The sequence below is a fragment of the Manacus vitellinus genome, unplaced genomic scaffold, assembly GCF_001715985.3.
Source record: "Manacus vitellinus isolate BGI_N305 unplaced genomic scaffold, ASM171598v3 scaffold_45_pilon, whole genome shotgun sequence".
Lineage (NCBI taxonomy): Eukaryota > Metazoa > Chordata > Aves > Passeriformes > Pipridae > Manacus > Manacus vitellinus.
This window is the reverse complement of record NW_021940571.1, coordinates 6,229,400-6,253,351: the sequence shown is the minus strand read 5'-3', so window position 1 is coordinate 6,253,351 and position 23,952 is coordinate 6,229,400. Positions and strand designations below refer to the sequence as shown.

The following is a 23,952-nucleotide window of genomic DNA, read 5'->3' as shown; positions in this document are numbered from 1 at the left end:
GAAAACAGTGTTTAGGATAATATATAAAGCTAGAAATTTTATGCCAGTAGCTAATCATAAGAGGCCTGATGTTCTGGAACAGCCTCAAATAAGACTAATGGAGCTAACAAGTCTGACTAGTTTAAAGACTGAGTTGGAGTGAAATCAGGCTGCAATAAAATATCTATTTGCCAGCGCTGAACATCAACATTATCATGCACTCACAGTTTTTCTCATGGTGAAAATCTGCTGAGTTTAGGAGCCTGATTTATCCTTTGCTTTGGAGTAAACAAGACCAGTAAGTAAGAAGAATCCATTCTGCAGCTTCAACAGTACAGAATGACTGCATAGAAGTGGAACAAAAGAGAAAAAAATAGGATGCATCTGTTCTTCAGAAGTTGCAAGTCACTATTTATCACTGCTAAAGAGCAGTCCTCTAATTAAGCATTATTTTCCCTAGAGTTTTACAGAAATTAATTAAGTGACTTTATCTAGAAATTCCTGAAGAAGCCACAAAACCCCCATCAGACTCTTTGCCATAGAGCTTTCAAACCCTCTATGGAGCTGATGAATGATGAATACTCCACAAAAATGTAAAAATTCCTTGAAAATCCACGAATACTTTTTGTGATTTCTTAGAACAAGGACTTGCATGTACACTTGAAAGAATGATGATACATTGAACAAAATTGATATAACAGTATTTTAAAATTGTATTTTCCTGGCAGCAACTGGTATGAAATACACTTTGTTAACTTTCAAATAATGTAGCTGCTAGTAACAAACGTAGGCATGTTGTTCTTTGAATGATTTATGCTACACTTGCTTTTGAAGTGAAAGAAACATATGCTTATGTGAATAATTTGGAGGAAACTATTTGTCATTTAAGGATGTCTCAGTCTGAAATACTTGAATTCAAAGCAGATGTGCTACTATTTTGAAGGACTTGAGGGAAGTGAATTAATAATATTATTTCCAAATGGCTCACAGCTGATGTTCTGATGGCTTCATAGGGCTTTTTATTTAGAAATCATGTTTAACATCTGATTCCTAAGGAGGAAAACCATTTTTAAAGGAAGCAGCACTCTGGGTCCAGTGCCCAATGCAGTAAATAGGCTTGACCTTGATCTTCAGTTCTGATCCTAAGTTTATCATCTTAAGTAACTCTATACCACGTGATGTGAGATCATTACCATCATAGCTAAAATCAGATGGGTCATTATCATAAGAGTTAACTATAGATAAAAGATTAATTATGTCATAATACATTCTTTAAAGAAATGCCTAAAGTTGTATCTTTATTACCTTTAATGGCATGCATACACACAAAATTAACACTTCTTTTTAATCCCAGCTGAGGTAATTTTCCTGTTAATGATCTCATCACCAAATTTCTAAGCCCTATTGCCTAGGTAATATATTAGTGGAAGAATTTTGTGTATTAACTATTTTCCCAATCAATCTCCTTTATATTTGTAGTATATTCGAGATGTGTTCCTGGCTAATACTGCACACATACATAAGTGGTTCTCATCTGTCATGACCAAAATCATATATTTCCTGGATCCAAAAAATGTTACCGACCCCACTGTTCATAAGAAAAATATATAAAATACTAAGTTTTTGTCGTATTTAATAAATCCAAAATCTAATACTTTGTATAGCTTTCTGAGATTGCAGTAGATTTTTTCTCTGTAACTAAATATTCTTGCCCTATTTAGCACCATAAGCACAGACCCAAGAAAGATCTGCCAGCAAGGGACAGTTGAGTGGAAACTGTATCCTGCTTGCTAGTTGTTGGCATGAGAGCTCTGGACTGAGCTCATGGAACAGCTGGGAGAGGGTTTTTTACAGTTATCAGAACAACGGCTGTGAAATGGGCCATATATTAAAATAAATGTCATTTTACAGAAAAAAAATCAGGTTTTTTGCAAGGCCAAGACCATGCACGTTCTTGGGAAGCATGAGGAATTGTAGTTCTTGGATAAAGGCTTGTCTTTGAGACAACCAATGCTGTAATAAATTACAATATATGCACAATAATATTTACTGGATCACAAACATAATGGGTGTGATGTACAGAGAGAAGTCTTTAAGTATACAAATCAGTCTAATTAAAAGGATGAAAAAAATTAATGAGAAGTATAGAAGAGAAAAATAAATTAAGGTATGTAAACGCAGGTTTGCCCTTCATATCAGGGAAATGAGAAATCTGGTTTCCAGCCATGGCATAATCCCTGATTACAGTGGTTTTCTGCTTTTGCAGGTGTAATGAAAAGATTTCCATATTCCCTGTTTAAATAAGCTTTAAAGTCTGCCATAATTACATGTCTGCAGATGGCTAATTCAGTAGTATTTATGCAGCAAATGCTCTTTAAATAGTAAAAATTTACAAGACAACAAATACAGTCATTAATTCATGGCTATTACACGTATTGGTGATTCCAAAGGAAAAAACATTTCAATTGCCACTCATATAGATCGGGTGTTTTGAGTATGAGTTTCATTCACTTTATTGCACCTCCTCAGTATTAGGAAAGGTCATAATTCAGCATGATTATCAGTCATGAGAAAAATAATAACCGTAGCAGGAATTTGTAAGAGCATTATCAACCAGTAATTACTATTGATGTGTGCTGGGATAAATGTGCTGCTCCACACACAGATGAATGTTACAGATCCACTCTCCCAGAGGATGAAATTGTACCTGACTGGTCCAGAGAATGAATAACCACAGCACTGCTCATTCCTCCCACAGGGGCTGGGAGGACCAGGTCAGAACTCTTCCCGAAGTTGTCCAGTCCACAGAGAATGCTCATGCTGCTCAAATTTGTACCGATGGGTCCATCACAAATTAATCAGCTCTTAAACTTTCCTAACTATGTCTGTTCTGGCGAGCTGCACTGATAGGAAAAGGTATCCCGGGGAAAGCCTCTTGTGCTACTCAGAGTTTAACCCCAGCAGTACATTACGATCCACTGAATGTGCAGATTCATGACAGAATCTTATTCCCACTCCCTCAAATCCCATTTTGAGTGTCTGCACCATGTGAGTGAACTCAAAGTGATCTTAATCAGGCCTGGCTTCTGGGAGCTGCTCAAGAGAGGAGGGAGTTCCTCTGTCCTTCCACCCATGTTATACTCTCACAAAGCAGTCAGGGCAATGTTTAAAATGAATATAGTGAATAAAATACTTTTAGTCCACCTTTTATCAAGGGTGTTACTCCAGATTCTGCTAGTGACTTGGATGTATTAATTTGACTCAAATTATGATTTTAAAATGAAATTACATGTGCCAAACACATTGTTGCATTTTTTTTTAAAGAAAATCATAGCTAAATAAGTGCTATTAGAATGCAACGTTCAGGATCTGTTCAGGATTCAGATATTTCTTAGCTTGTAGCAACCTAGTGAAATACACATCATTGCTTGTCATGCTACTAACTAATTGGTTTGTCTCTGGGACTAGGATTGGAAATAATAACCTGGTATTTAAGAATTGTAATTATATTCTTATGCATGCTTTTCTAATCAGGGGTGACCTGCAGAGATGACTCAGTCTACTCAATTTTACACTAGTGGTAAACACTATGCATACCAACTCACGATTGTTCCCACTTTTATAAACCCTAGTCACCAGACACACAACCTCTGTTTACAGAAGCATGTAAACCGAGAACCTAATCCTTCCATTCGATGTCTGCTACCAAACACTGGGAAAAAAAATCATCTTCTATGCAAGTATTAATTTCAGATTTACCAAGCTCTGCACTGCATTTTACATCTCCTGACTGTACAGAGCTGCCACTGTTCTCCTACCTCATGAAACTTCTTTTTGCCTTTCCTCATTCTTGGAGAAAATATAACACTATACCGGGAATATTTCTTGTGATTTTCTTGCCATTAGTATGTCATTAAGTGAGCTACAATGCAGCAAGTCTTGCTGAAACTGTGTTGCTTCTTTGAGGTTGTCATGTCTGACTTACACTTGCATAAACCACAGCCAGAGTGCTCAAACATTGAAGAGTTCAAAGGAATAAGGTTGAAGAAAATGGGAGGGCACTTTGGGTGTAAAAAAATACATTTGGACAAAGGCATATCAGAGAGAAAGAAGGAAACTGAAGAACTGCAAAACTGAAAAGCACCAGTGAAGGATTAGAAAGGGAAACAAGTAATGCCATTATTCATAACTCAATTTACAAAATGTGAAAAATTATAGAAGAAAAAGAGTTGCAAATTTTGAAAGATGCAAGGTATGGGGGTCAAAAGTCAGATGGAAAATCACTGCTATGCAGTAAGACGAAAATTCATTTACTCTGACTGAATAGCAAAATCTGAGGTACACTATTCTACAATTCTTTCCTTCTACCCCAACATAATTCTAGCATTGTATTTACGAATTGCACATGGCAGATAATATGAGACAGAACATTACCTACTACTGCCAGCACAACATGAATTATTTCAGTATTTTCCACACTAAGAATCATCAACACTGTATCAAATCACTCTCTGCTCCACATAATACAATGCAGAACAATAAAAATACTCCATGTGTTTGGTTCAGGTCAGTCAAAAATGTCTCAAATGTTACAACAAAGGAGACAGGGATATTTTCTACTTGAAGCCATAAATGAAGAATTCAAAATGAAAAAACAAATTCCAGAGTTTATACAATGAGAGAGAATTATTTTCTTCTGCAGAAACTCTGGGCTAGGGGTTTGTTTTATTTTTCAGATGACATTGCACTACATGTTTACCCATGTTACTCTTCAAGATTAGCAGGATATTTGCATCTTTAATGCTTGTCCTCTGTAAATCCAGTGAGCAGTTTGTTTACACATGGAGATTTAATAAGGTCTTTAATTTCCTACTAAATGTATCTGTAGAAACTAGACTCTTAGGGCATGTGTACTTTGAAACCTGAGAATTTGCTGCAGTTTACCAGCAAAGCAGAAATAAACCCAGCAGAATCTACATATGTCAGAAATGTATATAACAAATCTCAATCTGAAAGGAAAACATTTGTTCTGGTGAACAACACACACTTGAGTGGCATGAGATTAGCAGCAAATTACCTTTTTGTAGAGCACTAAAAATATCTTTTGATTGTTCTTTCATTTTATTCAGGGTGCATAATCTATCTTTGCTTATTGCCAGTATTTTGCATTAAAACTGATTTGTTATAATTTTTTAGCCCAGTGAAGTGTTAATGTCACACTTGGGTATCCCTGATAAAAAGAAGTAAAAGGAAGAAGTCAAATTAGTACAAATGAGCAATAAAAACTGCTGGAGGTCTTTGTTGAAAACAGCTTGCTTTCCAAATCCTTACTTTTCACCTACTTATTACTCAATTCACTCAATTACATCTATTAGACAAAGCACAATCACCCTTGCAACAATTCCATAAATAGTGGTGGCAGATGCACAGAGTCTTAATGGACAGGATAAACTTGGCACACTAAGATAAAACTATTAAAAGGTAGATTTTACATAAGCTGACTTTGATTCTTTTATAAAATTGTTAAAAGAACTGTCAGTGAGGACATAGCTGATCCTTAGGCAATGCTCCTTTAGGACTAAAACCCACCTAACTGGAGCAGAAATGACAACCTGAGCCCTTGTGCACCTATTTTTGGCTTTGATTTTAAAGACAAAGGACACAAACCCTGATTTTAGTGACTCTTTTAGATTTGGAAAGTTTGGTGGGAGCATCCCAGGGTATTCTAGGGAATCCTGCATACTTACTGCTACGAAAATTGGACATGGACCTGAAGAAACAGAACACCTTCAGTAAGACAGGACATCTGTCTTACTGAGTGTCCCGTGCCTGATACTTCATGAAGTTTTCTTCATTATCTCATTTCTCTGCAATATTATTATTCATTGAAGTGCTATGTATTTCAACACAGAGACAAGAAGCTCTCCATGTAAGTACCTAAGGAATGCACACACAGACTTGACAGGTACATTAGGCTGACAGGTTGTCAGAAGCTGTAGGGATCAGCAAATGGAAGAAATACAATAAAATATACAAGGAACAGGGGGAACACTCTTACTCAGTCTAGGTAAACATAAGATTTGAACTCAGCATTTATAAACACCAGGAAGATACATGATGTCTTGCTGTCCATGATATTGCTGGTGTCAGGGTTTTGGTAGGCATTTTTGTAGAGGGAAAAGTATGCAGAAGCATGACAGTAGACATGATCAGTATTTATGGAATCTTTTTTTGTCTCTGTTGAGGCTGACCACCTCACTGAGCAGACAAAATGCTTGAGATATTTTTTCCCCTGTCTGTGTACAGTGCCTAAACGTTTTATATGCCACTGCTGTGTAATCTGTGGTTATTACTACTAGTAGCAAAATATGATAATCAGAAAATATACAGAAATGTTTCACATTAGTATATATTGCAAGAGGGGAAAGCAAGAAATGGCTAGAGGTAAGAGACTAAATAAATCAATTTCTAGTGATTTTTTTCCATTAAAATAATGAAAAATTATAAACCCACAAAATTATCAATATTATGGCTATGTTATGAGAAACAAAGACAGATAAATGAAGAACATCAATAGCTATCCTATTCTGTTACTACACACTTATTTTGGAAATAGAACATCTACCCAGGGCTATCACTGGGAATCAAAGAAGCTCTTCAGGTACAATAAAACTCAGCGATTTTGTCCTAACCCCAAATCAAGTCCCAGGGTAACTTTCCCAGAGCAGGATAATATTTTTCAACCCACTATTTTTCATTCCGCCTAAATTTCTGGATAAGACTAAAATACCCTGATGAAAGCTGTACTTGTATATTTCCAGCTCAGTTGGAAATAGAGTATCATGGGGAAAGTGTGCTACTGTCGAATTTTCAGTCCAATGTCATGAAGTTCAGGTAAGAAGGATAAGCATCAAAACGACTGTGTTTACTGACACTGTATTGAACAACCTGCCAGTGTCAATCATGATTCAGTTTAGTCAGACATCCTGATCTAATTATAAAAAAAAGTAATTTGATTAATTTTACTGCTCGTTATAGATGAATAATGCAGAAATTATGCCCATATACTGCCCTATGACATTGACTGGAATGAGACATTTATTTTTTTAAGTACATATATACAGTAAGAGACTATAGCTATGGTAACGTGTGTGCAAACCATACAAAAAAAAAAAAGATACAGAAAAGATATATCAGTTCCCTTGTAGTGGAGAAGCACAAGTAACATTGCAACCTATCTCCTGCAATAAAGAAAAAAATCTACCTTTCTTTTTAATTCAATTTCTAGGACAGAAAACACAGTATAGATCCAGAGAGCTGTGAATTAGGACGAACACAAGCCTAAAAATGATGCCTAAAACTTCAGCAAATTTGTCAAGTACTTTGATTGAGGTTGAGAATATGAGTCCAAATGGGTATACAGGAAGCAATCATTTTTTCGTGAAGAATACGTCCTTTACTGTGCACACAAATTCTTCCTTCAGAAGGCTGTAAATTACAGTATTTATGGAATCTTAATGATCTAAACACAGTTGGAGCCTGAAGGTCAAGGCTGCAAACTGCATCCTAAATTTCTGTTTACAGATGAAGCACAGTATTTATTGCTGTACTGCTTGTGCTGCTATAGTTAAAGGGCTGCCAGCATTTCCATTATAAACTACTATTTCAGGGGTTTATAACTTGCCTATCAATCTTCTGACTGGGATGAAACATGGCATACAAGGTCCTGGCTGTGAGACTCATTTTTTTGTTTGTTTTCTTTACCAAATTACAAAAAGAATAAGCTTAAAGTAATACAAGCAAAAGAAAAAAAAGTATATCAGGTTTTTCAAGTACTTCTGATGTTCCTGCAATACAATTATAGCTTCAGAACACAAAATATATTCATAAAACTCCATCAATTAATAGAAAGACCTTTGGTCCCTAAAAAGTGAAAGATAATCCAAATAAAGACATATGTTTAGATTTTTTTTCCCCCTTTAATTAAGAAAACGTACTGCAGATTTTTAATGGTAAGAAAGGAAATCAGAAACCTAACATTGTCCTTGACTTTTTTATCTGTGTAGATTTTCCATTAAAGGTAACAATTACACACCTTGGCACAGTATAAAGAGTGTACTCTTTTTAAATGAGTATCTAAATGATGATATACAAGGTGTCCTTTACTGTTATATATTCCAGATAATATTTGGTAAAATTATTCAGAGTCAGGTCAAAGTCAATGTTTTCTCCCAAACTTTGAAGCAACCTTATTGTCTACTGTTAAATCTTGCATCAAATGTAATTAAATCAGGAGGGGAACAAATACAAAATTTTCACTTCCACACTGCCAACTGGGAAAGTATTTCTGCTCTGCACCGAAGTACTGGGAAGAGCAGGTGATAAATTTAAGTCACATTATACCTGCATATCTAGCAACTACATTTTGATAAATAACAAACCTAATACTGCAAACAGTGCAAGAATTGAAATATTAGAAGACCTCAAAACCCCTCTTATTGGAATCCTAAGTTTTGGCATCATTTATTTTTACAAGTAAAGAACTGGGCCAGATCCAACTATGTGCCCTTGCAATGCAACACAGACACATTACATTACAGTAAGCAGTTTTATGGCTCCTTTGCAACACCATACCAGTTCAGACAAGACAGACAGCAGTGCTAAAGCTGGAATATGAGACTTTATTTAATGACATTTAGTTTTATTTCTTTATGTTATAAATCCAGTCACAGCAGGAAGGAAGTAAATTAGCCCCTCCCCAAATGTAATTACTATATTTTCTTTATTATAGCTGTAGGTTTTTTTTTTAATTCACTGACATTGCTGAGTTCCCCACAACTACCTTTCTTATTTTTTCCCTTTGCTTCTGTTAAAAGATGACTGCGCTTGTTTTATGCCATTCCTAATGCTTGGAAGAATCTCTTCCTCCTGTTGCTGTACTTTTTGCTTTCCTTCCCAAGTCTACTTCTACCCTGTGTCTGTTTTATGTCTACTTGACACATCACTTGCACTGAGATTTTTGATAATTTTTCCCATCAACTGAAACAAAGAACTGTTCTGTTACTTCAGTTAGTTCTGGTTGCAAGTGCATTTATATGCCAAAATAACACAGATACCTCATTCACTTTTATGTCCTGACTCTGGTCTGTCTCCTGTATATCTGTGTTGCCTTCCAAGCTCTATTTTTTGAGCACGCAAACCAGTTTTCCCTAAAGTAAAACCTGAATATGGCTTTAGGGACAGTTTTACCTGGGAATGCCCCCTAACGAGCAGCGTGGATGAGCCTTTGGGTATCTTCAGCTGCAGAGTCCTTCAAAATGATCCCAGCAGGCCTGGTGAAGTCAGACAGCCCACACTGCCTCCTGTGTAGCCCAGGGCACTCAGAACATGCCCTTGGGGTCAAGCCATGAAACTCCACACTGATGGGCTGCAGCGCTCAGACAGTTTGTACTGAAGCACACGGACACACATCATGTCTGTTCCTGAGGAGCCAGAGTACCAGGCATTGCTCAGGGCATGCTTGGTCAATTCTTGTTTTTCAACTTTTTTTAAGCTACTGATCACTGTAAGTTCTTTTTTTTTTTTTTTTCTTTGTAGAGGAATCGATGGTGAGAGATACAGAACTGATGTCTTTCTTCTTAGACAGTAAAAGATGGAATGACTATGATATCTTAAAATCAACCTGGGTAGTGCAGCTGAACCTGTATCAGAGATTAACTCCAACCACAGAAAAGCCATTATGAATAGCGACTGACTAAGGCCTCCTCATTCACTGCATGGTACTGCCTTTGACTGGTTGAAATGCATCCAAGAAGGCTGCTATATAATTAAATATGTTAAATAATGCTACAGAGTATCTTGTATAATTCTAGATCTTCAATGAACTGTAAAAAGTTTTAAATAAAATATAGGTGGAGCTTGTCAAGCAGCATTAGACTTCAAAATATTTTCTTCTGGAAGCTTACTGTAGCGTCTAACACACGTATCTGTCATGCTGCCTGGGCTGCCATCACACAGTACATCTTGTTAGCAAAGATGTCATGACAGAAATGCTACAGTGCTGCATTCTAATGACCTCTTGTATTGTAATGAATTAATGTTTTCTGCAGAGAGGATGTGATAGGAAAAAATAGCTTTAATCTCGGATACTCACTGAGGTTTGGGTTTTTTTTTTAAACTATGACAGTTTTGCAAACCAAGCAACACTGAAAACCATTTTAGCTCAAGTAAAGAACGCATGGGACACCCCACCTGTAAAGTCCTGGAGGAGCTCGATGAACCAGGAAGCTTTTCTCCAAGCTTTGTAGCACATCATTGAGCATCCTGACTCTGACAGGAGCTCGCTCCTTGGGGTCGTTGGCCGGGCGCATCTCGTCCGACTGGAACAGCTCGGCCGTGTCCCTCAGACGTGAGGCCACTGCAAGCAACTGAGGAACGCCTACTTCATCACCTAGGAAGAGCAAGAGCAAGACAGTTGCCAGTGATTCAGAGAACACCACTTATTATTCTTGCTTATAAGCCAAAATGAATAGTCCAATTAAAACCTGAGCCTCTTTTCCCTTGAGGGGTTTGTGATGGATCAAGAAAAGCCATAGATTATTCTGTATAACCTCTGATCCTTTTTTCAAAGATCAATTTGGGCTCTGATGTTTTAAGATCTAATAAGCTGTGAGGAATGATTTTGGGGTACAGACTGAAGTCTAGCATCGGAAAAACAGGCCTGCAGGAAGTAACGGTTATAAATCAGGAACTATATCATTTCCTTCCGAGACAGCATTTACTCAATGCCATTTGATGTTACTGCTGTAACAGTTTGAAAGCCTTCCATGAAAGTCATTCCATAATGACTGCTGTATAGAAAATTGTAATATGCAGTTTAATTGAATTTGATTGAATGTTTTAGAATCCTAGAGGTTAACAACAGTTGTAGAGGGGATTGAAATTGTTCCTCTTAATCACTTAAATTATATGCCAATGAGCAAAGTTTAATTGATATCCAAATGTATATTCCAATCCAGTCAGTATTTTCAAAACTTTTTAAATATGGAGTGTTAACTATTGCTTTGTTAGCAATCCTACACAGACACCAAAAGAATAAAAGCTCGCAGCCCTTCAGAGCACACCTTGATCTCAATATTTCCCAGGTCATAGTCCAGATAGAGGAATGTGAAATGTGAACTGGAACATTGTGAATGTGTAGTCTATTCCCACCTGCAGTGCAGGTGGAGAGCATGGCCTCCTTTCCCAGTGTGTGCATAAACTGCTTTCATTTTTACAAGCACATGGAGGGAAAAAGCAGAGTCTGAACCTGATATAAAGTCAAAAGTAATATCAGTCACCATAAACATTTCCAGGACGCAGAAATTATCTTAAGGCCAAAATTCACTTCGCCTATTGACAAGAAAGGCAACTATCCTTAAATCTTTCAAATGATATTTTCATCAACATAAATCATGCAGCTTTAGAAGCTGAATGTAAAAATGTCAGTGAGTTCATTATCTTAGTGACTGAGATGATTAAGACAAGAAAGTGGTTCAAGACACGAGCTAAATGAATGTTAAACTTCCCTGTCTAATAGATACATGAAGAAATCAAAAATAGTAATTTGAGAACACTGATATGGTTTAAAATCAGTAAGTGCCATGAAGCTGCTTACTCACACCCTCCCGCTTCCCTGATGGAATCGGGAGAATAATTTAAAAACCAGAAAGGTAAAATGCATGGGTTGAGATTAGGGCAGTTTAAAAACAACCAACCAACCAAACACAACAACAACAATAATAATACAGCATTGAAAAGGGAGAAAGAGAGAGAGGAATAAAACTCAAGACAGGTAAGTGATGCACAGTACAACTGCTCATCACCTGCTGAGCATGTTCAGCAGGGCCCACAGGAGCAATCAGCCCCCCTGGTCAACTCCCTACAATTTAGAAATTGGGCATGATGTTCTATGGTATGGAATATCTCTTTGGACAGTTTGGGTCAGCTGTCCTGGCCATGTTCCCTCCCAGCTTCCTGTAAACCTCCTTAATGGCAGAGCACGGAAAGTGGAACATCCTCAGGGTAAGCACTGCTAAGGAACAATTAAAACATCCATGAGTTATCAACCTTAATCTCATACTAAACCCAAAACACAGCACTGTACCAGCTACTAGGAAGAAAATTAACTCTACCTTTGTCAAAATCAGGAGAAACATCAACCCATTTCTCAAATTATTTATGGATGGAGTCTGAAAGGTGAGCACATAATAGGAATGGAAAAGCAAACAGGTATAATGAAGAAATCAAGGAAATGCCTGAATATAATATACTGTCCCTCTCAGATGGAAAAAGAGATTTGCTACTGGATAAATTCCAGTAAATGAAAAGGAGTTCATGGATCCCCATGTACTCCTGTCATTCAGCTAACACATTCCAATCCAGCAAAACATGAAATGATCCAAAATACAGGGAGAGACAGATGCTGGCGTGAGAGAAACTGCCAGATTTTCTGAGCTATCAAGACAAATTTCAACAATGAACAGGAGCTCCCTGTGAGAACAGGAGTGAGAGAAGATGGTTTATGTCTGCCCTGGTTTGAGACAAGGTTCTTTTCTTAATGGCACTTGACCAAGCCACCTTTCCCTAATTAGAATGGATAACAGGCACTCTGGTACCTTGATGGATGGGACTGGTATCTTTCTGATTGAGTCTGGAGTAATTTAAATTCTGATCAAGTTAGGTTGATGCATGAGAAAAATATTCTCCAAGTATATAAACTTGGTACACTTGCGATATTTTGCAAAATACCATTATCCTTAATTTTCAAATCTCTGGCAAACATCCTGTGCAGCTGAAGAACTTGCTATTCCCAGGTATGTAATGTAGGCACTGTGCATACCTTACCCCGGGACTTCTGTCCATATGGAAATACTTAAATTCACCCTGTTAGAAAGAATCCTTTGGTTTCAGCAAAGCACTTTGTATTCCAAGTAACAGAAAACATTTATAATTTTTAAACAATTGCAAATGTCAGCTTTGCCTTTTCAATAGGGAAGGTGAGATAAAGGGAAAATCCATCATTCCATATTTGGAAATGAAGCCAACTAGACCACCCTTTCAAACATAAAAATCCTGTACATGCTCCCACTCATTCTCCACAGCATTTGGCACCTAAACCAACTACATTTTTGTTTACACTCATAAGTAAGAAGCACTGTTTACCACACACTCTAAACCAGCTCTCAGAAAACACACGCCCAGGTCCCTCTTTAATACTTCAGTACAAAACCTGCAAGTGTCTATGGTCAGCGTTATCCCAGCAAACTAAGGACAGAATGGGCATCACAATACACTGAACTTCACTGCCAAGGGAAGCTGTGATTTATACTTGTTTCAAGTTGAGAAGCTGGGAGTTAGAAGGGCAAATGATCCTACAAGAGAAGGATGTATTAACTAAAGGTGGCTTAAACATCTTGTTATGCTTTTACAGAGAAAATCAAGCACAAGTATCACTTCACTCAAGAGAAAACAATGCCACGTTATTATATTTTGTATTCTTTGTCCTTTTGTCTCCAGTATGATTCATGATGAATCATCTAAGCTAGCTGTTTAGTTGCTATAAAAATAAAATCGCAAGTACAAGAAAGTGACTCAAGAGCATATGTACTCTTGATCAGAGAATTACATTGTTGAATCTCATTACACTTGCTAAATGTAACTGGATTCTACTCAGAAACAGGTTACACCAAACAGATATTTATTTTTACAGACATTGAATACAACAGCCTTTCCCCATGTAACTGACTGCTCTTATGAAAAGCACCGCTAGAGAGTTAACATTTTTAAATTGTGCTTGTGCCCTCTGTTATGAATGTACTTGCCTACAAGTACCTACAGGAGAGTGAGTACAGACAAATCAGCAGTTATGCTTAAGTTATGCTTGCTCACCATGCATGTGAACATGTGTTTGCATGTAAGAGAGAAGGGAAATTGCTTCAGGTTTTGATTAGCTTGCAAATTCAGGATCAGCTATGGTGTGCTGCTGTATTCACTAGGCAGATTTTTCATGCTGTGCAAAAATAGGATGATCAGACCAGGCAGTAGAAAATCTGAATGGGAAAGCTTTGTAGGAAGCACCCTAAAGGGGCAGAAACACAAATCCACAGACATCCTCAGTGCAAAGAATATGTTGCCATCAGCTTCAATTTTTCTACCATGACTGCTATTGCCCAAGCAAACTAATCTGGTGTTGCTACAAGAAGACTCTTTTCAAAGAGGCTACCACTAAAGAGGCATGTTGTGACATATCACTACATGCATGTCAATACAGGAGCAGCCTGGGGAAGAGCAGGCTCCAGAGACACTTTATTGTGCTCTTTCAATACTTAAAGGGGGCTTTGTAAGAAAGATGGGAACAAACTTTTTTAGTAGGGGTTGTTGTAATAGGACAAGGGGTAAAGGTGTTAAAATAAAGATTAGATTTAGACTAGGTGTAAGGAAGAAATTTTTTTCAATGAGATTGTGAAACACTAGTACAGGTTTCCTGAAGAGGTGGTGGATTCCCCATCCATGGAAACACTCAAGATGTCCCTGCTCATTGCAGGGGGGTTGGACTAGATGATCTTTAAAAGGTCCTTTCCAACACAAACTATTCCATGATTCTATTAAGCTATCCATGACTTTGTACAGAGTTGCTGAACTTACATGGCCTACAGATACAGATTAGCTGCTCATCCTTTCTCTTCAGTATCAAATGTTTTGTCCATGGAAAATGCATTTTTCCATGATTTTTTTTTAAAGGCTGATGAAAGATACTAATATATACTAACCTTGAAAGGATACTGAAGACAAGATGTCAGTGTCTCATGGCAAAGGAGGTATTTCTGTCATACATACAGATAATCAAGTTTTGCTTTTTTCCCCTCTGTAGCAGTCAAGAATAATGGGTGGAAACAGTAAAAAGAGAAACTTTCTGAACATGACAGACGGGTGGAGAAATTAACTCTGAAAAGCACCCGAAATGATCAGGGAAATACAGTCAAGCAGACAAAATGACGCCAAGCTGAAGACTAGCAGATAGCTGTAGGCAATGAGCATGCAGCCATCAAGTAAATTAGAGAGATATGTTTTTGTATTGATTTTTCTAAGGACAAAGAGTTTAGCCTGATGTTTTGAAATGTATGGGTTGAATCGAGGCTGTGGAAAGTCACACAGACTTTCCTGGAAATGGCTTATCATAAACCAGATTATTTTTAAACTTCTGCTAGCACTGCCTACTATTGTCACCCCAAGTACTTCAGCTGCTCTAACATCTGTACGACATCCATTCTGGGGAGAAGAAAGGACCTAATTGATAGAAAGCCACACACAATTGACACTGCATCAGCCAAAGAGCTTTAAATCACAGCTATTGCACTTCCCATACAGGGAAAACCAGAAAATCTCATCCACACTATTTGTCTCCACAAGCCTCTCTCTGTCTCAGCCAGTGCCTATCAGAGATGGCTACAATTTGCTGACCAGCTTCACCAGCCTGTGCTGACAGACACAGCTGGGGAATCTTACCTTGCCTGTCTAGTGCTGCACAGCCACGGGGCTACAGCACAGACACCAATTTTTGGAAGGTCTGCAGGAGTCTAGGTTGCCCAAGTGACTGGGAATAATAAATGACATCAGCTTCTACAACACTCAAGCAAGGGACATGGTCAGCATCAAACTGGTTGCCTTTATTTTTATAAACTGTGTGATTGAACTTCTTATTGCTGAGACAGTCAGGTGCAAAGGTACAGAAAAGTTTTTAATCCTAATGAGACACCTGAGCACCTCCATCATCAATCCCTGAAACTTCCTGCAACATACACTAAATTTTAGAGAGTATCAAATCTTGTACTTGATTCAACTTGCAGTGAGTCTTAATTTTAAACCCACAGAAGGCACAAGTTCCACACAACTGCAAGGTGTGGTTAATGAGAATATTTGAAGCTGTCCCCTATTTGTCTAAAAAATCACATCTGTGATCAGACAGACAACAGCCTGACTAGCCCTGGGGACCTGGATTTCAGTCTTGGAAACCATCTCCTATCATTTATGACCATGAGGTTTCCTGTTAAACATCAGACCATCAGCAGATGCACAAAATGAAATGTCTCTCCAGTCACAACCCTTCCTTTCAGATAAACCCAAAAGCAGTAGCTTGTTTCCAAGAGTTCTGGTGTGTGCAAATGGAGATAACACATGTCACTTAACAGCCTTTTTCCCATCTTTCTGAGGTACAGGCCATGAGCCAGATGTGAACATGCTGTGGATGACATAACTTGCTATTCAGACTATCCTGGATGTAAGAAATAGTTTGTAAAGTGCTGAGTAATATCCCATAGAATATAACAGAGATACATCCACCACATTACAGAGTTAAATCCTTTACAAACATAAATAAATGCACTATTAGCAAATACAAAGGTATACACAATCTTTTTTGAGTGCATCCAGGAGACTGCAAAACACTGACTCAAGTATTTATACATATGATTTAACTTTAAGCATGTGAGAAAGTCCAATGGGCAATAAAATGGGTGTTTAAGGGACTGGCTGAACCAAATCCCAGAGGCACAAAATTAAGCCTAATGAGCAAAGCTATGTCATGCAGATTTACCTTCACCTTTTCTACATTTACAGTTTGCATTGATTTGGGGAAGGAAACAGTTTACTAAGACAATGCCACTTTCAACTGGAAATTTCACACAACATAAAATCTTCTGAAGAATGAAGAAACCCATGAGCCATGTTAAAAAGTACATTGAAGTAACTCATTCAAGTAACCAGAAAAAAGACTATTGTATTAATGTTTTCCAAAATGATAATAAACTGTTATTTGACACAAGTTGAAGATAGACAAGACATGAAAGTCATAAGAAAAATCATTAAACAAAACTCCAAAGTGAACAGCAGAGAGAAGATTTATCCTCCTGGCCCTACAGCCTAGGAAATAATCTTCCCTCCCCTGAAGTGGTAGAGATAAATGATCTAACTGAAGTTAGAGGAAAAATGTCAGCTTAAATCAACATTTCCTGTTACTCAAAATAAAGAAAAAAGGAAGAACAATAGCAGACATCTCATGTTCAGTTGAAGGAAAACCAGCTGAGCCACACTTTTCATTTGATGATCATTCCCCGCTGTGTTTAAGCTGAACTAAACCAATGTTTATGTGGCTCAACAGAGCTAAAATTACTTGTCTTTTTAGATGCTCACTGATTCCAGACCAATACTTGCCTACTGACTCCTAGGTCTTGACAATGATGGATGGCAAAGATTAAAGAAAAGGTATCATACTTCTATGACTGTGTATTACAGAAAAGTGGTGCTTTATAGTGTAGGGAGTGAATGAAATGCAGGGGCAGCACCTCAAGATTGCAAGAAGTCTTTATGTTTGAGATACAATCTCACATTCTGCTACAGTATATGTATAGTTTGAGTGTGATTTTGTAGAACTTACATCTTTATTTAACAGGCCAACTTAAGATTTCCATAAACATATAAATAAAAATATTTTTGAAAGGTCTTAGGGTACTACAGGTAATCTGTATCAGAGACATAATTGGAGACCAGGAAATAACAACATGGTTTTACCTATCTCACATTTTCCCACTGTGAGGTCCTAACAAGACAATGCTTTGGAGCAGTCTTTTAAATTTCATGTGGATTCTTGTCAGGGATGTACTTTTCACACTTTAAGTTCAGTGAATTCTGACCAGAAAACCAGCTTCTAAAATAACTCATTTTGTACACATTCAAGGAATGTGCTAGAATTTGGTAGCTAAATTATCAAAAGATTTATTATTCTTCAAGGACTAATCTTCTTATGTGCTCTCCACAACCAGCATAGTCATTTAGAAAAGGAAAGAGAGTTGGATCTCATTTGAATACACTAGAATATGAGGAATCTGCGAGGGAAAAGGGACTGCATGGAAGGAGGAAGACAGATGATACTGAAGGAGAAAGTTTATATGGATGAGTGAGACTAGACAGCATTAAAAACTAGACTTTCTCTCCCTCCTTAGACTTCAGGACTGGAGCTAAGGAATATTCTTTTCATAATTGATAAGAAGGCAGCATTTTACTCTTTTGTAGTCTAGACACCAGCAGAGAATATCTCAGTAACATAATATGGGTTTAGTTCCCTATAACATATTAACATTTTTCTACTACCTGTAGAGAGGGGAAAAGAAAAATAACAAACAAAGAGCAGCCCCCATAAGCAAAGGGAATGCACAACTGCCCCCTGCAACCAGGTTACCTTAAACAGCTCTGGTCAAGGGCTACTGGCTTGATTGGGTTCTGTTGTCGACACAGGATAAAGAGACTGCAGAATGCCTGTTCTTTAATCAAGAAGGCAACACAGGAATATTTGTAATGGCACCCCAGTCTCGATGCAGTGGTCTCATATCAAGCCATTCATCCTATATCTAGCAAACAGTGCCAAACTCAGAGTCTACAAGAATTACCTCTGCACAATTTCCTAGTTACCAGTGACTCCTCTTTACTTTCTGACTAGGAACTTTCTCGTCCATCTCCCTAATCCCAACCCATTGTCCCAAACATGCTGATGTCAAATATGGAGCTTGCAGGGTATCAGGGCTTAGACAGTTCCAACAACATGTATTGGTAAATTATCTTGCTTTGTCACACCTGAAAAAAGAGAGAAGTTAGCATGCTCTGCAACAAGGTGAGTTAGTGGAATAAACAAGTAAGGAAGATGACTGTGAAAATTAAGGAACCAAACGATAATGGGATTAGAAGCCCTCGCTTGTACTGAATAAAGCCTTGAAAGGAATTAAAATCAAGTTCAGTCACAAAGTTTGTTATTGTTGACTGTAATTAGGACATTTTAATACTAATTATTGCTTAATTGACAAAGTAACATCAGAGGAAATATAAATATTTTATAGATTTATTTAGTAACAAAACCCGCAATGTTTAACTAGTTTAACTAGTAAAATCACTGGCTATCATTGAAGTGAAAATTGACAATACATATTAGGGATTAGATGATTCTTTTTTTCTCCTGAATTAATGGAGAGCAATACTCCTCTAAAGAAAATTACCTTTGAGACTGTTCTGAACTTCTAATGCGATGTCGAGGGCATTAAACGGCAAAACTGGTTCATTGGCAATTTTCAAAGTCACTTGTCCTGTTAGCTGAAAAATACAAAAAACCCAAACAAGTCAAATTATTTCTATCATATTTAATAGCCAGCACTTCTTTTGGCATAGCACATACTTGCATTACCTTGGATTTTTAGAGAAAAATTAATAAATCCCCATTAACACATCTTTGTGAATAGGAATGTGACCAGGACCATTTCCCATCTAACACAGCATTACAAAATGTTCAGAGATTACAATTTATGACCACACACAAGAATTCTGTGCAATATGTCTTCTGTGGACCCAGGATGTTGCAGGAGTCTCTGAAGGGCCTTAGTTTTCCTTTGTTTTCAAATAAAATGTCTCAATACTCTAAACATAGGAATGAGGTTTATTGTTTTACTGGTTTAAAACCAGTTCTCTGGTTTTAGCTATTGGATTTTCAGAGTTTACACAACTAAAATAAAATAAATGATCACAGGCATTAAGGATTTGGAGATCAAGACCAGGGTTAAATGCAAGCTGACCTGAAAACCCACTGCCTTTTGAAGTGTTATGTGACAACTCAATGCACACAAATGTACAGCTTCCAAACTGGAGAGAACACTACACTGTAGTGAGTTACAGTAAATTACAGAAAGGCATTCCCAAATGAATGAAAGAGAACTCTCAGTCCACTCCAGACTAGATGTCAGCACCTGTCACAAAGCTCAATGGTATAAATGCTTCTTTTTCAACAGTTCCACAGATGAGGCCAGGGACTGACTGGCCTGAGAGCTTTTTTCCACTTATTAGAAGGTTGACTCTCCAGCTTGAGGCTTAGACATGCTACAGGGGCTGTGTATAGAAATACATCTTTCTGCTGAACTATACCCAGCCTGTGATTAAACAGAGGATTTCAGTCTCTAGGCTGCCAAGTCCATCACTGTTCATGGGAGCTGTAAAAACACACTGACAAAAACATGCAAGAAACTTTCATTCATCTTCTTCGTATCTTGATATTGCAAAAAGGGAAAAAATACCCGTAAGGCTGTGCTTTAAATGGAATGATGGCTGCAGGTGATGGTGACCATGTTGATAAAAATGTGGACTGAATAGAATCATATGGCACAATACTTCCCAAGGTGTTGGGGGAGTAAGAATAATATCTATCCTTCAAAAGCAATATGATAGTTTCTGTGTCAAAAGAAGCATTTTAATTCTACAATAGAAAGCAGCAGGAAAAGTAACAAGCCTTAGTAATATTAAAAACAATAGTACAGCAATTGAAAAGGAAAACCATCTCCCAGGAAAGCGGATGAAAGCAGGGTAATATCAGAAATACAAGTTTCCTGGAGAAAGATTAATAGAACCCCACAATATTTCCCAGAAAGCATTAAAGAAATGACCTGGCCACAGACTAGTTCGGGTATGGAGACTGAAGGAACATGCTGTGTATCAGACTGCAGCCTCCATCCAAGCAAAGACATACTGTGAAGCTATTGAGATTTACCCTCAGAGAATACAATACTGAAAAAGGCATAAAGAAAAAAAACCCCTACCATATACACAGTGAGAAAAAACCAGGGAGGAATAATGTTATGTCAGGCCATTATCAGGAATAACAAAGAACTAGGAGTGAACTTAAAGATGAAAAATACTGTGTTTGGACATCTGTGTTAAAATACTACACATTAACCTCTTATGAAACCTTTCTCCAAACTTCCCAACTGCACGGGCCAACAGTGCTTGAAGGTCATTACATTTTCTAACAGTGATTATACCTAAAAGTGTCTGGGTTGGAAAGCATTAGAAAACATTAGTCTTCCAGATATCAAAGAGGTATTACAGAAATACAAAAAAATAAAACCGTGAGGGCAAACAGAAACCTGTACCAAACTGTATCTAAACCAGGTCCATATAACCCAGCCATGAGCAACTGTAAAAAATCTGTTTTAAATGTCCAAATGCCATACAAAATCCCTCCTTGTCCTGCACGGAATTCTTTCAAGATAGAGTTACCCAGAACATTCACACTCTGTCAGTTGTTGTGGATAAGCAATGTTATGAAATAACATCCTAATAAAATACCATGTAGGTATTCTACATGGAGCCCAAAGCCATTGAACCCTAAATAGCACTGCATCACACAAACCACTCAAATTCTTCCTTGACACCCCATTTCTGCAAAAACTTGGTAATGCAAATACATATTCAGATATATTTTAGGGAGGGACATCAACAGTTACACATTTCTACTGACACTTTACAATCTGTTACTGCAATGTTTAAAAACACAGAAGTATGGAAAAAATGATTCTTTTCTAAATCAGAAAAGTGGCATTAAAGAGGACAATACCCTAATAAGTATCTTTACTTTCATCGTTATCTCCTACAGAGTCTGGTTTCATATTTGTAAGTTCTTGTCTTATTTCTATTTCTTCCAAGTGATTTTAGTTTGCTTTCAACTATGTAAGACCTAAGCTGTTTTCTCTTTCCTATTCAAATAATGTTGTACCATCAAAATCTTATGACTGTCTGAAGCCCTTTTGGAAATTTTACAGTATCTCTGTCTGTAATACTGCAGACATCTGTGTTTTAGCAAACAGGTAATAGCAGTGTTTATTAAATCACGTACTTCGTAGGCTAATCTGGAGGAAATCAATCACCTAAAGGAAAGCTCAGGGCATTGATTTGAACAGAGTAAGTAATAATGCTGCAGAAGCATATATCAAACCCACATAAAGCAGCAAGACAGAAAAGACTACTGATTTCTTATTTATAGTCTTATTTTTGGATATACAATTCCCATGAGTACAACACTGAATATACATGGAAAATAAAGACAAGCTTCTGCTCCCTTTTCCTAGGTGAAAAATGGATCAGACTGACTATTGAATTATTAAATTCAAGAATAACTTAGCCAAGAGTAAAGACAACAATTTTCTCCTAAAGTGAAATGCTAAAGCAGCATAATTGATTCTATTCCCATACTGAAGTGGTTAAAACACTAATGACAACTTCTCAAATAGCATTTATACATAATAATACGCATACAATACACACAATAATTGATGTAACATTTGCACAATTATAATGTCTAAGGAAACATTTTAGAGTTCAAATGCTAATTCACTCCATAATGATTTTCTTATACATTTTTAACACTTTCACTATATTTGGCTGAGGGAAAGGTGTTCTTCAGTAAACAAAAATGTATTTGGTCAACTTCCAATTACTTTAGAGATAAATATTAATATAAAACATAACAATAATTGTAGAGTCATAAAGTATTCCTTCCCTGTGAGGGTGGTGAGGCACTGGAACAGGCTGCCCAGGGAAGCTGTGGCTGCCCCATCCCTGGAAGTGTTCAAGGCCAGGTTGGATGGGGCTTGGGGAGCAACCTGGAATAGTGGAAGGTGTCCCTGTCCATGGCAGGGGAGTTGGAACAAGATGATCTTTAAGGTCCCCTCCAACCCACGCAAGCTGCGTACTGCAAAATTTTGCATACTGCAAAATAAATCTGAATATTTTGAATAGGTTTATACTAAAGTAACATTTTTTTAAGGTCTTTTACCTTATAGAATAAACATCTTTGCAGGAAGGAAATAACTACTGTCCCTGCCTTTATCTCTGTGGCACCATGCAGATCCAAAAAGATAAAAAACCTCACAAACTTCAAAAAATGCTGGTGTTAAAGATGATTCAGTATCACATGACACTTCATAAATGAAGTTGTAGGTTCTTCTCTCTTCCAAAGTTTTACAACCTACTCATTTAGGAGCTAAGTATTCTTGCAATGCTACCCAACTTACAAACCCGATTTCACTATAAAAGCCAGTTCTCAGGACATCAGGTGGATCTGCACCACTCTCTTAAGGACCGTGGCAAAAAAATGATACCTGATTTAAACACACACAATATTTTCCTCTATGTAAATTATATATCTCTCCTTTATTTTTTTTAGCTGCATCACAATGAAAATAAGAAAACGAAATAAAGTGGAGTTTTGGGGGGATTCATCACAGATTTTTATTTTTTATGTTTGCACCTGTTTTTTCTGTGAGTTAAGCTCAGTTTTCAAGGCAACTTGCTTACTCAAATATCCAAGCTGCCTATTAACAACGTAAAGCATGTCTACTGGCATACATTTTTTTTTTTTTAAATATGAACAGTTTAAACCCAGGATAGAAAAAATGTGAAAAGCTGCACACAGTCACTTTTACACAGATTCGGTTTGGCTTTGGGGGCATGCTTTTACTGAACCTGCCTTGCAGGGACATGTCTTTAATGTTATCTGGTTTTACTGAAAAGGCAGGCATGGCAACCCATCCTCCATTCTGTCACAGGAAGAGAAAGACGTATAAAATGAATAAAATGGAAACATATTTAGTGGATACGAAGATATGAAAATATTATGCGTGAGAGAGATCAATCTGCTAGAATAAACATCAGTATTCAGTGTGCAGGCAGTTTCTTTAACACAGAAGTTCACATGCTAGTCTTGGTTTTTTTTTGAGTGTTTTTTGTCTAGTGAAATTTGAAACTGTTCCGTATCGTGCCTGCGCTATGCAAACCTCCGTGGGTGTAAGTGCTGAGCCTTTAGGACATTTTTAGTTACATTAAGAGTGTTAAAATCTAAACAGACATCTCAGATTTCTTCATATGTCAAGTTACAAACAACATAACTTCAAAAAATCAGGTAAACTGCCATGTTTATCCCTCTGTGAACACAGCACTTCAGCAGTGTCATACTCCAATTTTACCTACTGGAATGAATTAGACACAGCTACTTGAAACCTGAGTTGTGCAGCAACAACTCCTTTATATTTCAAGCCTCAAACCTCTGCAACATACTTTTTATCCCCT

The 23,952-nt window shown here is 37.3% G+C and overlaps 1 protein-coding gene across 1 annotated transcript in view; it reads right to left on the bottom strand.

Moving 5' to 3' along the window:
• Positions 1-23,952, bottom strand: part of NAALADL2 (N-acetylated alpha-linked acidic dipeptidase like 2) — a 241,426-nt gene that overhangs the window by 6,703 nt on the left and 210,771 nt on the right. Inside the window, exons 12-13 of the mRNA XM_029962326.1 lie at positions 19,062-19,155; positions 10,231-10,429 (exon numbers count right to left, since the gene is read on the bottom strand). Coding sequence (XP_029818186.1) covers positions 10,231-10,429; positions 19,062-19,155 — 293 coding nt within the window. The remainder of the gene's footprint in view (positions 1-10,230; positions 10,430-19,061; positions 19,156-23,952) is intronic.